The sequence below is a fragment of the Onychostoma macrolepis genome, chromosome 05, assembly GCF_012432095.1.
Source record: "Onychostoma macrolepis isolate SWU-2019 chromosome 05, ASM1243209v1, whole genome shotgun sequence".
Lineage (NCBI taxonomy): Eukaryota > Metazoa > Chordata > Actinopteri > Cypriniformes > Cyprinidae > Onychostoma > Onychostoma macrolepis.
In genome coordinates this window covers 3,378,948-3,395,196 of record NC_081159.1, presented here as the reverse complement: position 1 = coordinate 3,395,196, position 16,249 = coordinate 3,378,948, and the positions used below count along the sequence as shown (strand labels likewise).

The window sequence follows — 16,249 nt, the reverse complement described above, 5'->3', positions numbered from 1 at the left end:
GTGAAAAATTGACGCGTTTTGAAATGTTACCAATGCAAGTGATTCCACTCTCCGCACAAATGACTGGATATGCGTCAGTGCACATTTATCTAGGTTAAGCATTTAAACTTACATTGTAGAGCTGTTTTATAACTATAGATTTAATTTTAGACAAGTCGTGATGATTTGAGAAGGCTATGATTAACTCACTGTCTGCTGCTGGCCGCTTGGTCGTTACTTTAAAAAACAAAAACTTACATTTAACGAATAAAAAAATGCTCCAAACGTTTTTCTAAATTATCTTTATTAAATAACGAAACAAAATACAATCACTTTGCCATTTCATACAAAACTGAACTATTTTAATAGCTGAAACAGTAGTATAAGCTGTTTTGGGAGAAGGGGGAAAAAGACGGGCTCGGGTCGGACTCAGGCCGGTAATTCTGATGAGCTGTCGGACACGGGCCGGGCTAGGGCCTAAATTTGAGGCCCGTGCAGGGCTCTAGTTTACATGATCACTAAATAAAGTGATCGGACTGATATGCACGTTTATTTGAGACAAGCTTCAATTCGGAATTGATTTTTTTTACATGCGCACACTGCACAAATATAGAGTTTCTCACTGTTTGCACATAATAACTTCTCTCCTACACTGTTTCTTTATTTGTTTTTAACAGCAGAATTAATATTTATCCATTTCTGGATAAATATACATATAAACCACAGTGCCGTGCTGCTCATATTTATCGCGCAGTAAAAATGCCCCTCCCCACGCCTGTGGATGAGAATCTGAAACCAGGACTGGTGGGAGGCTGTCCTGCTCCACTTCACAGTTGCCGAGTGAAAGGAGAGTTTTATAATGACAGGACACGCATTTATACAACACTTTATTCAAAAGGAAGAGCCGCTCGTTCCGCACGTCATACGTCATTACGCTATTTCTGCATCATTGCACATGCGCAGTCCTTTCAGTCTTTACATGCACGCTCAATCGTATTAGACAAGGAATAAACCACCCCCTTCAATCCGATCCGATGAAATTGAGCCATCAATCCCATAAAAAACTGATTATTTGGTTGCATGTAAATGTAGCCAGTGTGTATACTGTCAATACTCAGCTCTAGCGTACTGTGAATTGAATACAATGACACCCACCCCCTTAAAAAACTAAACAAAACGGTGTATCTACATTCGTTCAGCTGATTTTTTTGAGAAGTCTTTGTGCTTTCTAATAGGATATCTCTTTGTCACATGTTGTTCATGCACAAATTTTTATGTCATTCTGTTGTAAAAGGGATTGTTGTACGCAGATCTAATCATTCATCCCTGTCCCCGGCACGTACAAAATGCATTGGGCCCAGACAGGTGACCAGGAAAAGAGCGTTATCCATCCCTTTGTCTGACCCAGCTCGCGCACCGCTCCAGCACTTCCCATTTGACAGAGACGATTTATAATGTCACGCCGACACCCGTGAAGTACGAGCCACCTCGCGCTGTAACGGCATCATTCTGTTCTCCTCCACTTGAGGAGTGTGAAATTCATTAGCTGAATGGTTATAAAGAGATTAGGAATGTGACGTAATGATATCAATTATGATTTATTCAGTCTGGTTGTGTGAGAGAGCTGCAGCTGGATCTCTTGAATATGAAGAGGCGAGCAGGAGTGTGTGTTTGTATGCAGTGTTTGTGTTTGTGTGTCTTTTTATGTAGAAGCAGCTCATTCATGCCAAGACTCTCAGAGAACAGCGCTACTTCCTGTCTTTTAGCGGCTTATTACTGATGTCATCATTACAAAATTGGTTTCATATTTGACTAGATGAGTCTTTTTTGTTGAGCTGTGTGGTTGTCTGGCTAGTAGGTAGGGCTGCATTTTTATTTTATTTTTTGTCAGTGTGTCATAGCAGATATTTTTAGGTGTATTTTTTAAGGCTTACAGAGCCATATTGCACATTTGTTAAGTACTGTGTATGAGAAACATTTGCTGTTTTGGGTTAAACACCGTAATTTAACAAAACCGCATATGTAACAGAACTATAAACAGAACCATCATAGTATTATGATCATAGTACTAATAGTACTAATTACTAACAACGATTCTTTGTAGTCTTTATTAGTTAAATATATTAGTTTAATATATACATAGATACATATATGCGTGTGTGTGTGCGCGTTTTTGTGACAAATGAGGACATAGATTTGGATAATGACAAGGGTATGACAGGTATTACAAGGAGAAGGTGACTTTTCAGGACATTACCCCATGTCCCCACTTTTCAAAACACTTATAAATCACACAAAATTTAGTGTATTGAAAATCTGAAATAGCACAAAGTTTCCTGTAAGGGGTAGGTTTAAGTGTACACAGTAAAAAAATGCAGTGTCAGTTTAACACTACTAAAGATCATATATGGTCTCAATCTATCTAGTGTTAAAAGTACACCATTCATAGTGTTGAATTTTTTGTGTTAATATAGCACCTTACAGTGTAGAAAAATTGCACTCCGAGTGTAAATTGTTACACTTGCAATTGTTCAAATTTTATTCTATGGGGTATTTAACACCCCTGGTGTTGTTTTAATCCTGTAAATGTTATTAATAAAGTATTCTTTTCGGTGCAAAAATAAAAATGCTATTGTATGGAGTTAATGTACAAGATTAGACATAAAATCAAGAGTCTTCAGACAGATGTACAAATTCCAACGTTTATTTAACAAACGGGCAAAGTGGCAACTTTACAGCATATACAAGGTTAATTAGTCAGTCACATTCATTAAGTGTTGCACGGAAACATAAAATAGTTAATAAAACACAAAATCATCAAATTTACCTAGACATTAACAAATATGACAGGTAGATTTGAACAAAATTGCAGCAAGATACTTGTCGACATTTGTGTAGCATCCATGAATGATGTTCCTCATTGTCCCATCAGCGAGCAGGTATGGCTGTGTGGTCTCGTCTATGTAATCAAGGTGTTCTTCTGGTTAGTGCCTGCAGATCAAAGACAAAAATAACAATTAAGGTCAGCTCTCCAATTGATTTTATTTTTATTAGTTTATCATATAAAACACATCTGGCAATATTTTGAGGCAGACAATAGGTAGTGACAGAAATGTACCTTTTTGAAGATGTTTTTCAGGTTGATAGGAGGACATTTTTCCAGGTCCCTTGCAGCCTTGTGGTGATGGTTGAATCAAATGAAGTAGGAGACAAATTGATTCAATATCGCTGTCCTATTCTTAATAACTGTCAGTCCTCTGTCGTGTCTGTCATGTGTTCCCGCCTTTGTTTCCATATTTGGTCATGTTCCTGTCCTTGTTAAGTGTGATTATTAGTTAAGTCTTGTCCAGCTGTGTTTTAGTAATTATCAGTGATTGTCATGTGTATTTAGTTCCTGCCTGTTTAGTTAGTTTTCGTCTGGTCTACTCGTTATTCCCCGGTGTTCCTGTCTGTGTCAACCTTGCCTTGTCTTGCCCTGCCTTGATGTCACCATTAAAGACTATTATTTGGAAGTTTGTCCTCGTCTCCGTGTTCCTCGTTCCTCCCTGCTGTGTGCACCGTGACAATAACAGATATGACAACTTCAGCAAAAAATGCATGAGAACAGAATAAAGATAAAGCATGAATATAGATAATCTTATTCTGAAATATAGTCTAACCTTAGACATCAGTTTCATCCCCTTGTCAATTAAACGACTGTTAAAGTTAATACAAAACCTTGTGCAATATGGAGGCATTCCTGAAACAATTTAAGTATTTATTTAATCTGATTATTAAATACATTTATATAATTTTAATGAGTAACATGAGTAATACATGAGCTTTCCTGTAGCTCAAATAGTAGAGCATGGCGCTAGCAACGCTAAGATCATGGGTTTGATTCCCAGGGAAAGCAAGAGCTGATAAAATGTAAAAACTGTAACTTGAATGCAATGTAAGTCGCTTTGGATAAAAGCGTCTGCTAAATGCATAAATGTAAATGTAATAAGGCATCTTAAAATGAACGGTGTACTACATTAGAATAAATTAACACGTTTAGAATTTATTTTACTAATAATTTATTATTTATAATGTGTAAAGAAAATACAGATAGATTCAGACATATCTTTCTCCATTAAAACTTAACTTTGTATATCTGTAAATATTTAGGACATTATTTACCCAAAATAGCATACCATTTGAATTGATAAAGACTGGTTTCAAGCTAAAGTAACTGCTCTGCCCATGGGCACTGAAGGAAATTGAAAGACTGACGGATTTACAGTTTAACGTAACTTACCTTTAACTCACTTTCACGACGCTTGCATAAACGTAATTGTCATATGAAAAACTTGATGGTAACACGTTTGTGTCTTAACGCAGATATGACGACAGGACAGACATGATATTCAGCGCCGAGAACAAGCATCGTACAGATTATGCAATTCACACTTAATTGTTGGTGCGTAAATGAAGGCCTCGGCGGGAATGAAGGCGAGAGGATCTGTCAACGAACCAAAATGAAAGAAGCTGAAAGTATATATACAACATAAATTGTAAAGACATTCCAAAAATTATTATTTCAGGAAATCAAAACGGCATGAGAAACTTTCACTCTTCTGTAGGCTAACGTTGCATCTCTACACCTCACGAAACATAACCCTGTAAACCTGACAAAAACACTCGCAGTTAGTCATTTCTAAATGTGTTCACCACCAATCATATTTTGAGTAAAATTATCACCAAAAAGTATTTCTACCGTGTAAATTTATAAAGAGAAAAACAATCCAACTTACCGTCTCAGTCGCATGAAGATACAATGGCGTCGTCGCTTTTGCGAGGCAGCGGTGCTTGAAGGGCGGAGTCAGATCAATTCGGCGGGGTTTTTTACACTTTCAGTGTAAAAGTGAAAGTACATAAATATTACACCATGTAACAACACTGAACATGAGTACTGTTTAACACTGTAGATTGTTAATTCAACTCTTTGGGAATTAATAACTTTTAACACTGCAAATATTACACTGCTGATTTTACTGTGTAGGGTTGGTGTAGGGAAATAGCACATACAGTTTGTACAGTATAAAAACCATTACGCCTATGGGATATCCCCACTTTTCACAAAAACAAACCTGTGTGTGTGTGTTTAAAATAATCAGGTAAGCAAAATTCACTTAGGACCACTTATTTTAATGCAGTGTTTGTGTGTGTGTCTCTAACATTTCAAGACTCGCAGAAAACAGCACTTCCTGTTTTTTAGAAGCTTATTATTACTGATGTCATCATGTAAAATTGGTTTAACATTTAACTTTTTTTTTTTTTTTTTGAGCTGTGTAGTTGTATGGCCAGTAGGTAGATTTGCATTGTTTTTATATTTACTGTTGTGTCATAGCACATATTTTTAGTTGTATTTAATGACTTTATATGTAGCTAAGTGGAATAAAGTAGATATGAACCTATCCCTCATTCATCCATCATGTTTATCTGTCAGGACCTGAGATGAAAAACTGCTCATGTTGCTGCCAGGTAGATTTTTCTTCCTCTATTGTATTGCGTTTCCTTTATTTTTCTCTCATTCCCACATACACACTGCTGTTTTCTCATTCTCTCATTCTGTAAGTAGCTGTAGTCCTGATTGACTCTGAGATCTGTGAAGTAGTATTCTGTATTCATTTAAGAGTCAGTGGAGCGAATGCACTAAGCAGTTTCATATTCATAAGTGGTATTTTCATGCAAAAACCTGTTTCTTATTCACTAACCACCTGCAGTCCAGTTTAACCAGGCATTTAGATAGCGGTATGGGAATTTCAATTAAATCATTGGGGGTTTTTCGCGTAAACATGCCTATTTTTATGCAAATGAAGCTTATAGATTTGCACTGTGTTCACAGAAGTAAGCAATGTTTACTTGCTGCATTTAATGCCACACTAAAGGTAGCCATTTAACCAAATTGTTTTAAAGGGATGTTTATATAACTCACATCTAGTCAAGTTAATTCAACTTGAGACAGATTTTTCATCCATTTCACATAAATATAATTTTTTAGCCTTATATGTACAGACTACTGTTACATTTTTTTATGTTGGTAAGATTTTATGTTTTTGATAGTGTCCTGTGGTCAACAAGGCTGCATTTTTTTTTTAATCAAAATACAGTAAAACAGTTCTATTGTGAAATATTTTAAATTTAAAATAAGTTTTTTTATTTTGATATATTTTAAAATGTAATTTATTCCTGTGATGACAAAGCTGAATTTTCAGCACCATAACTCCAGTCTTCAGTCACACATGATCCTTCAGATATCATTATGATTTAGTGTTTAAGAAACATTGTTCAATATTATTAATGACGAAAACAGTTGTGCTGCTTAATATTTTTTATATTTTAGTAATGTTTTAATATTAATATTTTAGGATTCTTTGAATAGAAATGTTGAAAAAGGATTTATTTGAAACATAATTTTTGTTTTAAAAGTTTTTAGTGTCAATTTTTATTTGATCAATTTACTGCATCTTTGCTGAATGAAATTATAATTTTTTTAAAATATGTTAATGATTCCAAATTTTTGAACAGCATGTATTGTACTATTCAATTTATGTTAATGCATTGTATAATACCATGCAAACGTGGCAAGGTGACTACATTCAATATATGCTGTTTTTGAACTTCATTAATTCTCATACATCGAGAGCTTGTAAATGTGATCATTTATATGTGCATTTGTTTAGTACTGTGCAGTATATGAGAAACACAAAACATATGCTGTCTGGGGTTAAATTAACAAAATGGCGTATGCAACACTATTCAGAACTATCATATTAGAAACTATATTAATTACTAACAACAATTCTTTATATGATGCATTTTTATTTAGTAAAAACTATAAAATTAAAAAAAAAATCAATTAAGCAAAATTTACTTATTGGAATTTACCACTTTTTTTTATTTCTAATCTCCTGGTCTCTCTGTACGGTGGAGGTTTTGAGCGTCTTTATCTGGATGGCGTTGTAATGACTCATTATCGCTATTGATACTGCGATAACTGACCTCTCTTCTAGTCGTAATTATCAGCCTTTTCATAAAGCTAAAATGTCAATTATGGCCACGACCAAGCCTCCTCTGAGCCCTCGCTCTCATTTTCTATCTCTCGTTCTTTCTTTTCTCTCCAATAAAGGAGTGTTTTCTCCCGAGAGGAGTGTGCTCTCGTGCTAAATATTTATGTGGTAAATACTTGAGGAGATGAATTTCAAGAGACCCAAGCCCACATGAAGACCCATTAACCCTCTCTGAATGTGATGAAATGATTGTATAATTGAGAATATGATAATTAATCTCTGTCAAAGCCAAGCAATCGTGAGATATGAAACATCACAGTGCCAGCCGGCATCAGCTTTACATTAGAGAGGCTTGCCTTCCCTGCACCTCAATTTATTGCAGATTGCTATTTTTCAAATCAATTTATCTGTGTTTGCGGTGGATTTCAGCTGTTCAAGTATTCCATCCAACATTTTAATAATATGAAAGGACAGAGGTGGAAAGTTTCCAAAAATTGATTCGGGAAAGTTTCAGATGTATTTAAAATTCCATATAAATTAGGGCTGTTGAATGTTTTCATTTTTTCTTATCTTATGAGTTACCTGATATGTTGATTGATTAATGAAAAATTAATCACACATACATTTTTTCTTGAGAAAATAAGTGAGCAGACATTGCAATAGTAGCTTTATAAAGAAATATTTTGATACAGCATTGCATAAATGATATTAAATGGGTGTCAATTTTTTTAATGAATATTCAAATATAACAATGAAATGATACTGATCAACATGAAACAAAATCCGCCAGTAGGTGACAGCATTTAGCCGATTATATTCAAATGAAGCAAATATTTCATATTTCGTTACTGGCTTCAAAAAACACGGTTTTAATGAATTATTTTTCCATAGATAATTGTGCCAAATTAACACATTAAATCGACAGTCCTAATATAAATATATTATAATTAGAGCTGTCAATTTAACATGTTATTTAAATTATTTAGTTAAGGAAGAAAGTTATGTACTATGATATAGTTAAGAAATATCATGAACAACAAGTGCTGTTTTCATTACGAGCATACAACAGTTCAATAACTAAGAAGTTAATGTGTTATACTTTGCACAGAATATTGTCTGTTTTTGCTCATTTTTGTCAATGCAAATATTACCTATTAAAGCCACAGCAGAACTGTTGTGTGTCTCCAAGCAACACACTATTTCTGAATGAATCTGCAAATCTTTTGAATGAATTGGGTGAACCAGTGATTCAATGGCTCATTCATTAAGAGAGCCATATACTTCATTCTTGAATGAATCAGCCATTTGAATGAATCGAATGAATTAATTACTTATTCATTAAGACATTTACTGCCACCTACTGGCAGTTTTAGTTTCTTATTTGCATCTAACTAAAAATAAAACATCCATATTAATAAAAGCCTAATCAAAGGCAGTGTTTCCACTACATTCATTCTGCCATGGCAGGCCGCCACACCAAAAATCATCCCCACCACGGCTGCAGCTTCTCAGTGACATCATAGTGACGCCGCTCACATATTCGCAGAGAACACAGAGCAGAAATTGAATTTCGGCGCGGGATTGTGGGTATTGCACATAATAGTACTTATTCCCGCAGGTTCCGCGCTAATCATGCGATGGCAGATGACGGCATGTATCATTTGCATGCGCTTTTGAGTCTTGCTCATTTAAAGTGAAAGAGAACTCACTCGCGCGTTCTCTTATAGACCGTTTTCTGCGCGCCCACAGATCGCGATAAACTACGGAGAGTGACAGCTTTTAATAATTAAGGGAGTTTGCAAATGTGATATTGATTTAATACAACAGGTCAAAAAACAAGAAGGTATATTAAGTGACTTACGTTGTCTGACTATAACACTACTGCCTGATTTTGCCCCATTTCATCAACGAAAATAGTTCCAAATAGAGTAACATCAAATCTGCTGCGCATCTCCAAACAAACACAGCAGTGTTTCATTCATGAATGTAAGTGCGTTTTAAACGAATCTAGTGAATTGAATGAATGATTCAGTGATAAAATCAGTGACTTGCCGCCACCTACTGGTGGTTTTAGTTAATTTAGTTAATAATTTTTGATTATTGATCAGAAGGTGCTCCTAAATGTTTTAATTTAAAGGACAGGTGCTCCTAAAAAGAAAAGTAAGCTAAGAGCCCTGTGTAACAGTATATTAGGTCTATGCACAAGGTCTTAAAGAGACAGCAGCCTAAATAAACCTGCTGCTGTCTGTCATTACTATCTATTTATACAGTGAAGACTATCCAGTGTTATTTTACAGTTGAATAGATTATTCAGTTTCTGTTGTAATTTAGTACCTATATATTATAATTAGACCTAACTGAAAAAAATTGTACTGCTAATTTAATGTGTATCTTATTGTTTTTGTTTGAGCTATTGATTGTCATTAATTTATTTGTTCTTATTTTATTATTTACTATGTACTTGTCTTTTTTATTTAAAATAAATTCAATTCAATTCAATTAACGGATTCTTGGGTGGGGGAGGGGACGTGGTCTATGGGAAATAGTCTTGCCACCACAGCTGGAAAAAATCCTAGAGGAAAACACTGAAAGGGGTAGTTCACTCAAAAATTGATGCAAAACAAAATGAAAAATAAAAAAATAAATTCTAAAGTTACCTTTTGTAATATCTGTTTCATGCTTCCCTCATGTAACACAATAATGGCTTTAAATGATCTTTTGTGGCTAATTCCTTAGCCAAAGTTGATGCGCAATTATGCGATTAAACAGAGCAATTAATCGCCCCATTGTGTAATTAATTAGATTAAAAATTGTAATTGAATGACAGCCCTAATTATAATATTTAAATATTTAAATGTAAATAATTTGAATATTGTGATATATTTATACGAATGTATAAATGTATATATAAATTAAATGGCAATTGTCTCTCTCACATAGGACACAGAGATCCTGAACACAGCGATTCTGACCGGACGGCGCGTTGCCATCCCGGTCAAGGTTGTTACCGTGGAGCAGGACGGAACGGTGAGAGAGGTTGATGACCCCGTGACCTGCATCTCCACAGACGAGGACGTCCTCAAGGTGAGAGCACCTGCTTTATCTCATGGTACCTTTTTCATCCTCTGCCCCCCGCTCTTCATCAAAAGTTAAGACAGGAGTGGGGGCTTGCATTGTTGATAGATTTCATCTTGCAAAATGTAGAAGCGACAGGTTCCAGGGTGACTCAGGGAAGCCCAGAGTGGAGGCAGATGAACAGACAAGAAAAACAGCAGGTGCCTGCGAAAGCCGTTTTTTCCCCCGCAATGCTTTTCTTTTTACTGGCTTTGAGTCGCAAAGACATCAGGGAAGTATTCACGCTCAGAAATGCACACATACACAAAAAAGACATTTCCAGAACTGAATAATGGTCGTGAAGACAAACGCGAGATGTGTCACATGAAACGACTGAGCTGATGCAAATTAAGACATGAAAGGTAGCAGAACCGACGAAAGAATGATGGAACTATAAGGATGAAAAATTCTGATGTAACAGGAAGAAACACCTTCAAATATAAACAAACCAACCACGTCATACCTGTCTGATTATCTATTCAAGTATTGTTCAACTTCTGCAGTATGTATGCACAAATATGTTTACATACACACTGGTCGTTTTATTGACCTGTGACGTATTTGATCTTCCCGTTTTTGTGTTCACCGGACCAGAGATGATCTTCTAAAGTGACTTTTACTTAAGCATTCAAAACAGCCAGATGGATTGGGGTTTTGATTATTGTTGGGGGTTTTTGTATTTTAAATACTGCTTTTCTGAGAGGAGTTTTCTGTTCAGACAGCTCAAACTAATTACTTAGTGCATGTATATGCATATATTGTATATACGTGTGTATATTGTTTTTGCATTAAATTAAACAAAAGTTTTTTGCCGTTAAATTGTATTTATAACAAGAGATTTCTATTTCAAATAAATGTCTCAAATTAAAATGTTTTTTTAAATTGTCATATATAATACTGTTTCTACTGTACCAGGGTTCCTGCGGGTCCTTAAAAAGTCTTAAAAGGCCTTAAATTTACGTTATCAAATTTAAGGTCATAAAAAGTCTTAAATTGTCTTAATTATGATTTCAAGAGGTCTTAAATTTGGGTACAGACCAGAATCGCGATACAGCTTAATGTGACGTTTAAACTTCAAAAGGCTATAAATAAAATATGAGCTCTGCACGTTTCAAAGTCCGGTGCTGCGCTGCTTTGTGTTCTGGCGTTACCGCGGAAACCGTTCGAAAGCGCCTCCTGCTGGCAGAGAATGAATCTGCATGTTCAATAGGGCTGTTGTTGTGAGTAGGGATGCAGCGATTAACCAGTTTTACGATTAACCGCGCTTTAAAACGTCACGGTTAATTAATCGTAAAGGCTCTGCTACACCGAGTGTTTCTGTTGCACGGAATGGAACTGTTGAAACTTGCGCAAAACAAAAACAAAGTTACACTAGCGGTGCACCATCTTAAAATGCCGTGCTTATCAGAGACATGGAGGCTACTAGATTAACTATGACAGAGGAACCAAACAGCGATCCTTTATTTCCACCAGAGAAATGACTGAAGTCGATAGTGTGGGACCATTTCGGGTACACCAAGAATGACCAGGGCGTCATTTAAATAGTGCGGTAAAAATTGCTAAAGAGCGAATACATAAGGGATAATGCACAGCTCGCCAACCTGTTCTCGCTGTGCAATAAACGATTTTAATGCACGACGTGAAGAAATAGTGCGGTGAGAGAGAGAGAGAGAGAGAGAGAGAGAGCGTGTGAATTAGCCTACCTGCATCTGCGCGTCACTTTAAGCAATGAAGATTTGAGTTTAGTTATTTAAACAGTCATTTTACCCCCTCTTTGCTGATTAATATAATGTAGCGATCCAGTCTCTATAAGCTATTTTATTAATGAAAGTCGCTGGGCAGCGTTGACAACACGTTTCTGTCCTCCTAAATGTTTGTGTGGGCAGCTCGATCTCGATCTCACAAACCAAAATAATAGATATTTTCTCAGGCCATATGTGAAATCAGATGAATAAAGATTATTAAAATGAATAAGTATGGATGACAGTTGATTACAATAATAGTTTAGTTTATTCCCCTCATTAGTAACAGTGTCCTCTGTGGGATAAAGTTAATATTAGTCTTATATTAATAATACTTAATTAATATTGTGATTTATCATCCCTGTTATAGTATTATTCATAAGTCAATTTATTTTTCACCATCTTTCCAAGTTCTGTACCTCAGGTCCAAAAGAAATGTAGAAAGAATATACAAAATGAAAACACCAAATACATTTGTGATCTATTTCCATTTGTTATTTTCAAAAGGGAAATACTGACATGGATGTTTACAGAGCAGAGTTCACGTTTTTTAATTCCAGTAGGAGAGATGTACTTTTTTTTGTGCTGTATTATTGGTTACTGTGTTATTTCTGTTTCAAAAGGCAGCAATCAATAACACTTTAATATCTAAAGAGTGTTTATGTGATTTTATGTTGTGAAATGAATACATGCATAATAATCGTAATAATCGTGTAACCGTGATTATTCCTCAGACTATAATCGTACCAACAAAATCTATAATCGTTGCATCCCTAGTTGTGAGTAGCCGGAGGCTGTAGTTTCAGAACTGGATTTCTAGGACCCTATAGTTTTTTGTTTGTTTGTTTGTTTGTTTTTTAATTATTTTATTTTATTTATTTATTTTTTGCATGTATGTATTGTGTCAGGTCTTCCAGACAGTTCTTTCAAACCTTTACAATTAATCCAGAACGTGGCAGCAAGATTATTTTTTAATGAGCCAAAAAGAATGTAAGAGAGTATGAAGAACGTCACACCTCTCTCTATTCTAATTCTATTCTTTAAAAAAAATTAATAAATAAATAAATAACACTAGCTTTTCTAATCTTTTTGTATTCTGTTTTCTTTTTATTTATTATACAATTAACAAAAGCAAAAAAGGCCTCTAACACTTGCTTGCTCTATTCTTTTTCTATTCTATGCTTTCTTTTTGTTTTGTAAAAAAAATCTCTTGCTACATGTACTGCTTTAATCTAACTGAGACTTGTTATAGCACTTGCATATCATTGCTCTTTTGTTGATTTTGATTGCTTCCATTGTCCTCATTTATAAGTCGCTTTGGATAAAAGCATCTGCTAAATGACTGAATATTAGTGGCTCATACTATTTTATAGCACTTGGTATTCAATTCTGTATATTATTATTTTTAAGGAATTATGTAGTTATTTAATTGTATACACTTAATTATTGTCCTAACCAACTCCTAACTCTAAACATACCCGTTGGTAACCCTCTTCAGTGGCGGTTCTACATTGAATTACTCCCCGGGCGAGACCCCCTCTGAGCGCCCCCATCCGAGAAAAAAAAAAAAGATAGTTTTTTTTGCTAAAAAATTTTGCACAAACAGTTTTACTATAACAATATAAGTGTAATACAAGCTTATATTTCTCAATTACACAAATCCTTCAACATGAAAAACACAATTCTGCACAAAACAGTATAAGTTATCAGAACTTAAATAAATATACTCTATATACATAATAAACACTCTGTGTTTATTTGGCACTCGACAATCAACAGATTTCCCATCCCCCAACACTGTCACTCACGACCAGAAGTCAAGACTAAACCACAAAGTGAAAATAGCAGTATTCTTTAGTGATATGTTATTTACACAGTGCAGATAGCTTTAGATTCTATTTATTCTATGTTAAAATAAAATAAAAACATTATTAGAGAAAAACATTACTTATTGCTAAAATAGTGGTAATTATCTGCACTTCTGCATTATAATACATTATAAAATAGTATGCAATAACTTATTGAGTGTAATTTTTTATTTTATTTCTAATTATTAAATGGATGCCACCTTATTGGTACAAAAGCCCTCTCTACACCTACCCTAACCCTACCCGATACTTTATGTTCAACGTTTTGATTATTTCCTTCATTTTTATTAAAAAATAAATGCTTTTCTGATGTGATTTGAAATTTAAAAAGGGAGAAAAAAAGTTCGCCAAAAGGCAGATTCGAACCCCGGTCGATCATGTCAAAAGAAGTGTATTGCAAACTTTACCATCCGCACCACTAAATCTGACAACTAGTAACCGTCTTTTGCATATTTGACTATCCCAATCATACATTTGTGGGTGGAGTTAATGTAAATAGCCTCTGCCAGCAACATAGCTATTTGCACTTAAATAGACACTCCGATTTTTAAATTTTTATATATATTCCCAACAATTAAACAGTTGCCCACATAAAACAGGGGTGCTACAGCACCCTCAGCACCACTTCCAGCGCCCCTGGGTGTGACTGACTTTAGCCCACTTGTCCCACTAATTTGGGAGAGGTGAACTGTCCCCAGCCGCACCCCCTCCCTTTCCACTTCTCACACAGCTTCTGTGCTCGGTACCTTCTCAACAAGCAGGGGCGCCAATTTGCCAATTCCCCGCACAGTTATATGATAGATAATATGATAGATAATAGAAAACCGCTTAGTGGCGCAGATGATTTTTTTTTTTTCCAAGTGCTTGTGCCGCCCCCCACTTGTCATGAAAAAATGCCGCCCCGGGCGGTGTCAATTTTTCAAAATTGAGATTTATACATCATCTGAAAGCTGAATAAATTAGCTTTCCATTGATGTATGGTTTGTTAGGATCGGACAATATTTGGCTGAGGTACAACTATTTGAAAATCTGGAATCCGAGGGTGCAAAAAAATCTAAATATTGAGAAAATCGCCTTTAAAGTTGTCCAAATGAAGTTCTTAGCTATGCATATTACTAATCAAAAATTTACTTTTGATATATTTACAGTAGGAAATTTATCTTTAGAACATGATCTTTACTAATGATTTTTGGCATAAAAGAAAAATCTATCATTTTGACCCATACAATGTATTGTTGGCTATTGCTACAAATATACCCCAGCGACTTAAGACTGGTTTTGTGGTCCAGGGTCACATATAATAATTTATTGATAATTGTTTAAATTAATATCATTAATACTTTTGACTCATCCATTTTCTTAAAAAATGGTTTAAAGGCTGAAATGTGAAGTGTATAATTTTATAAAACTTTTTGTTTTGTGAAAACTTCTGTCTGAACTGTAAATCATGCTTTTTACATTCATTTTACAGTTTACCATAGACATTTCCCTACCCTGCTCATATGGTATTAATTTTATTTGTGCAGGTCTTAAAAAAGGTCTTAAAAAGTCTTCAATTTGAGCTTAAAAATACTGCAGCAACCCTGTGTACTTTTGAAATGATAAATGAAATAAATACAGCCTAGATGAGCAGAAGAAACTTAAAAAAACTACCAAACCCAAACTTTTGAATGATCCTTCCTTAGCACTGTTGCTTTAATTGGCATGCTAACATGGTTCTTTAGCTTTCATAATGAAGGGAAGTAGTGTCATTGTTGTACTCTACATTTCCTACTCTGTTTCTTTTGTAAAAGATAAAAAACACTTTATTTTTGGGGCCGACGGTCAATTGTACCCTCGGGGGTTGCGTGGAAGTAGTATCAGAGTCTGCGTTGTCATGCTCTCCTGAGCTCTGGGCTAATAACTGAACTTTCCCCGATGCTGAGGCAATTTCCATTTACAAGCAGCAATATGTAGTTTAAATACAATCAATACCCGGTAACAATGAAAAACCCATTCCAGAGCTTTAATGCAAAGTTGAACAACAGAGCGTGTTATTAAGGGAATTACAGGACGCTCATTTTCCGTTGGTGTAGTGATGGGGAAAAAAGAGCATCAGGATAGAAGAGAACCTGCTTCATGACAGAAACATGTGGTGGGGAAATTGCAGCAGGTGTACCTGTCTACTTGCAGGTGTCATAAAGATGTGTGTCTGACCTCCAGCTGACATGCGTGACAGGTGTAAACAGAAAACATGACAGCGTTGCAACTGAGGACGAGATCCAGAAGTGCACCGTCAGGATAAACTCAACTACGGGAAATGTTCACAAGCCTAACATACCCCAGCTTTATTTATACCACGGGTTCTCAAACTTTTTTTCCAAGGACCCTCTCATAATTGTAACAGTGATCAAGCACACGCTTACTACAGTTTGCACTCTTAGATGCCATTTTTCTGGATTCAGTTTTATTTTTATAATTTCTTTTTTCTGTTCAAATTTTGATCAGTTACATACATCGAAAAGTATGTCTA

The 16,249-nt window shown here is 35.2% G+C and overlaps 1 protein-coding gene across 7 annotated transcripts in view; it reads left to right on the top strand.

Moving 5' to 3' along the window:
- si:dkey-215k6.1 (transmembrane protein 132C) overlaps nucleotides 1-16,249 on the top strand; it is a 223,020-nt gene that overhangs the window by 183,410 nt on the left and 23,361 nt on the right. For all 7 annotated transcript variants that reach the window (XM_058775908.1, XM_058775909.1, XM_058775913.1 and 4 more), the window contains one exon: nucleotides 9,954-10,097. In XM_058775908.1, the coding sequence (XP_058631891.1) occupies nucleotides 9,954-10,097 (144 nt within the window). The remainder of the gene's footprint in view (nucleotides 1-9,953; nucleotides 10,098-16,249) is intronic.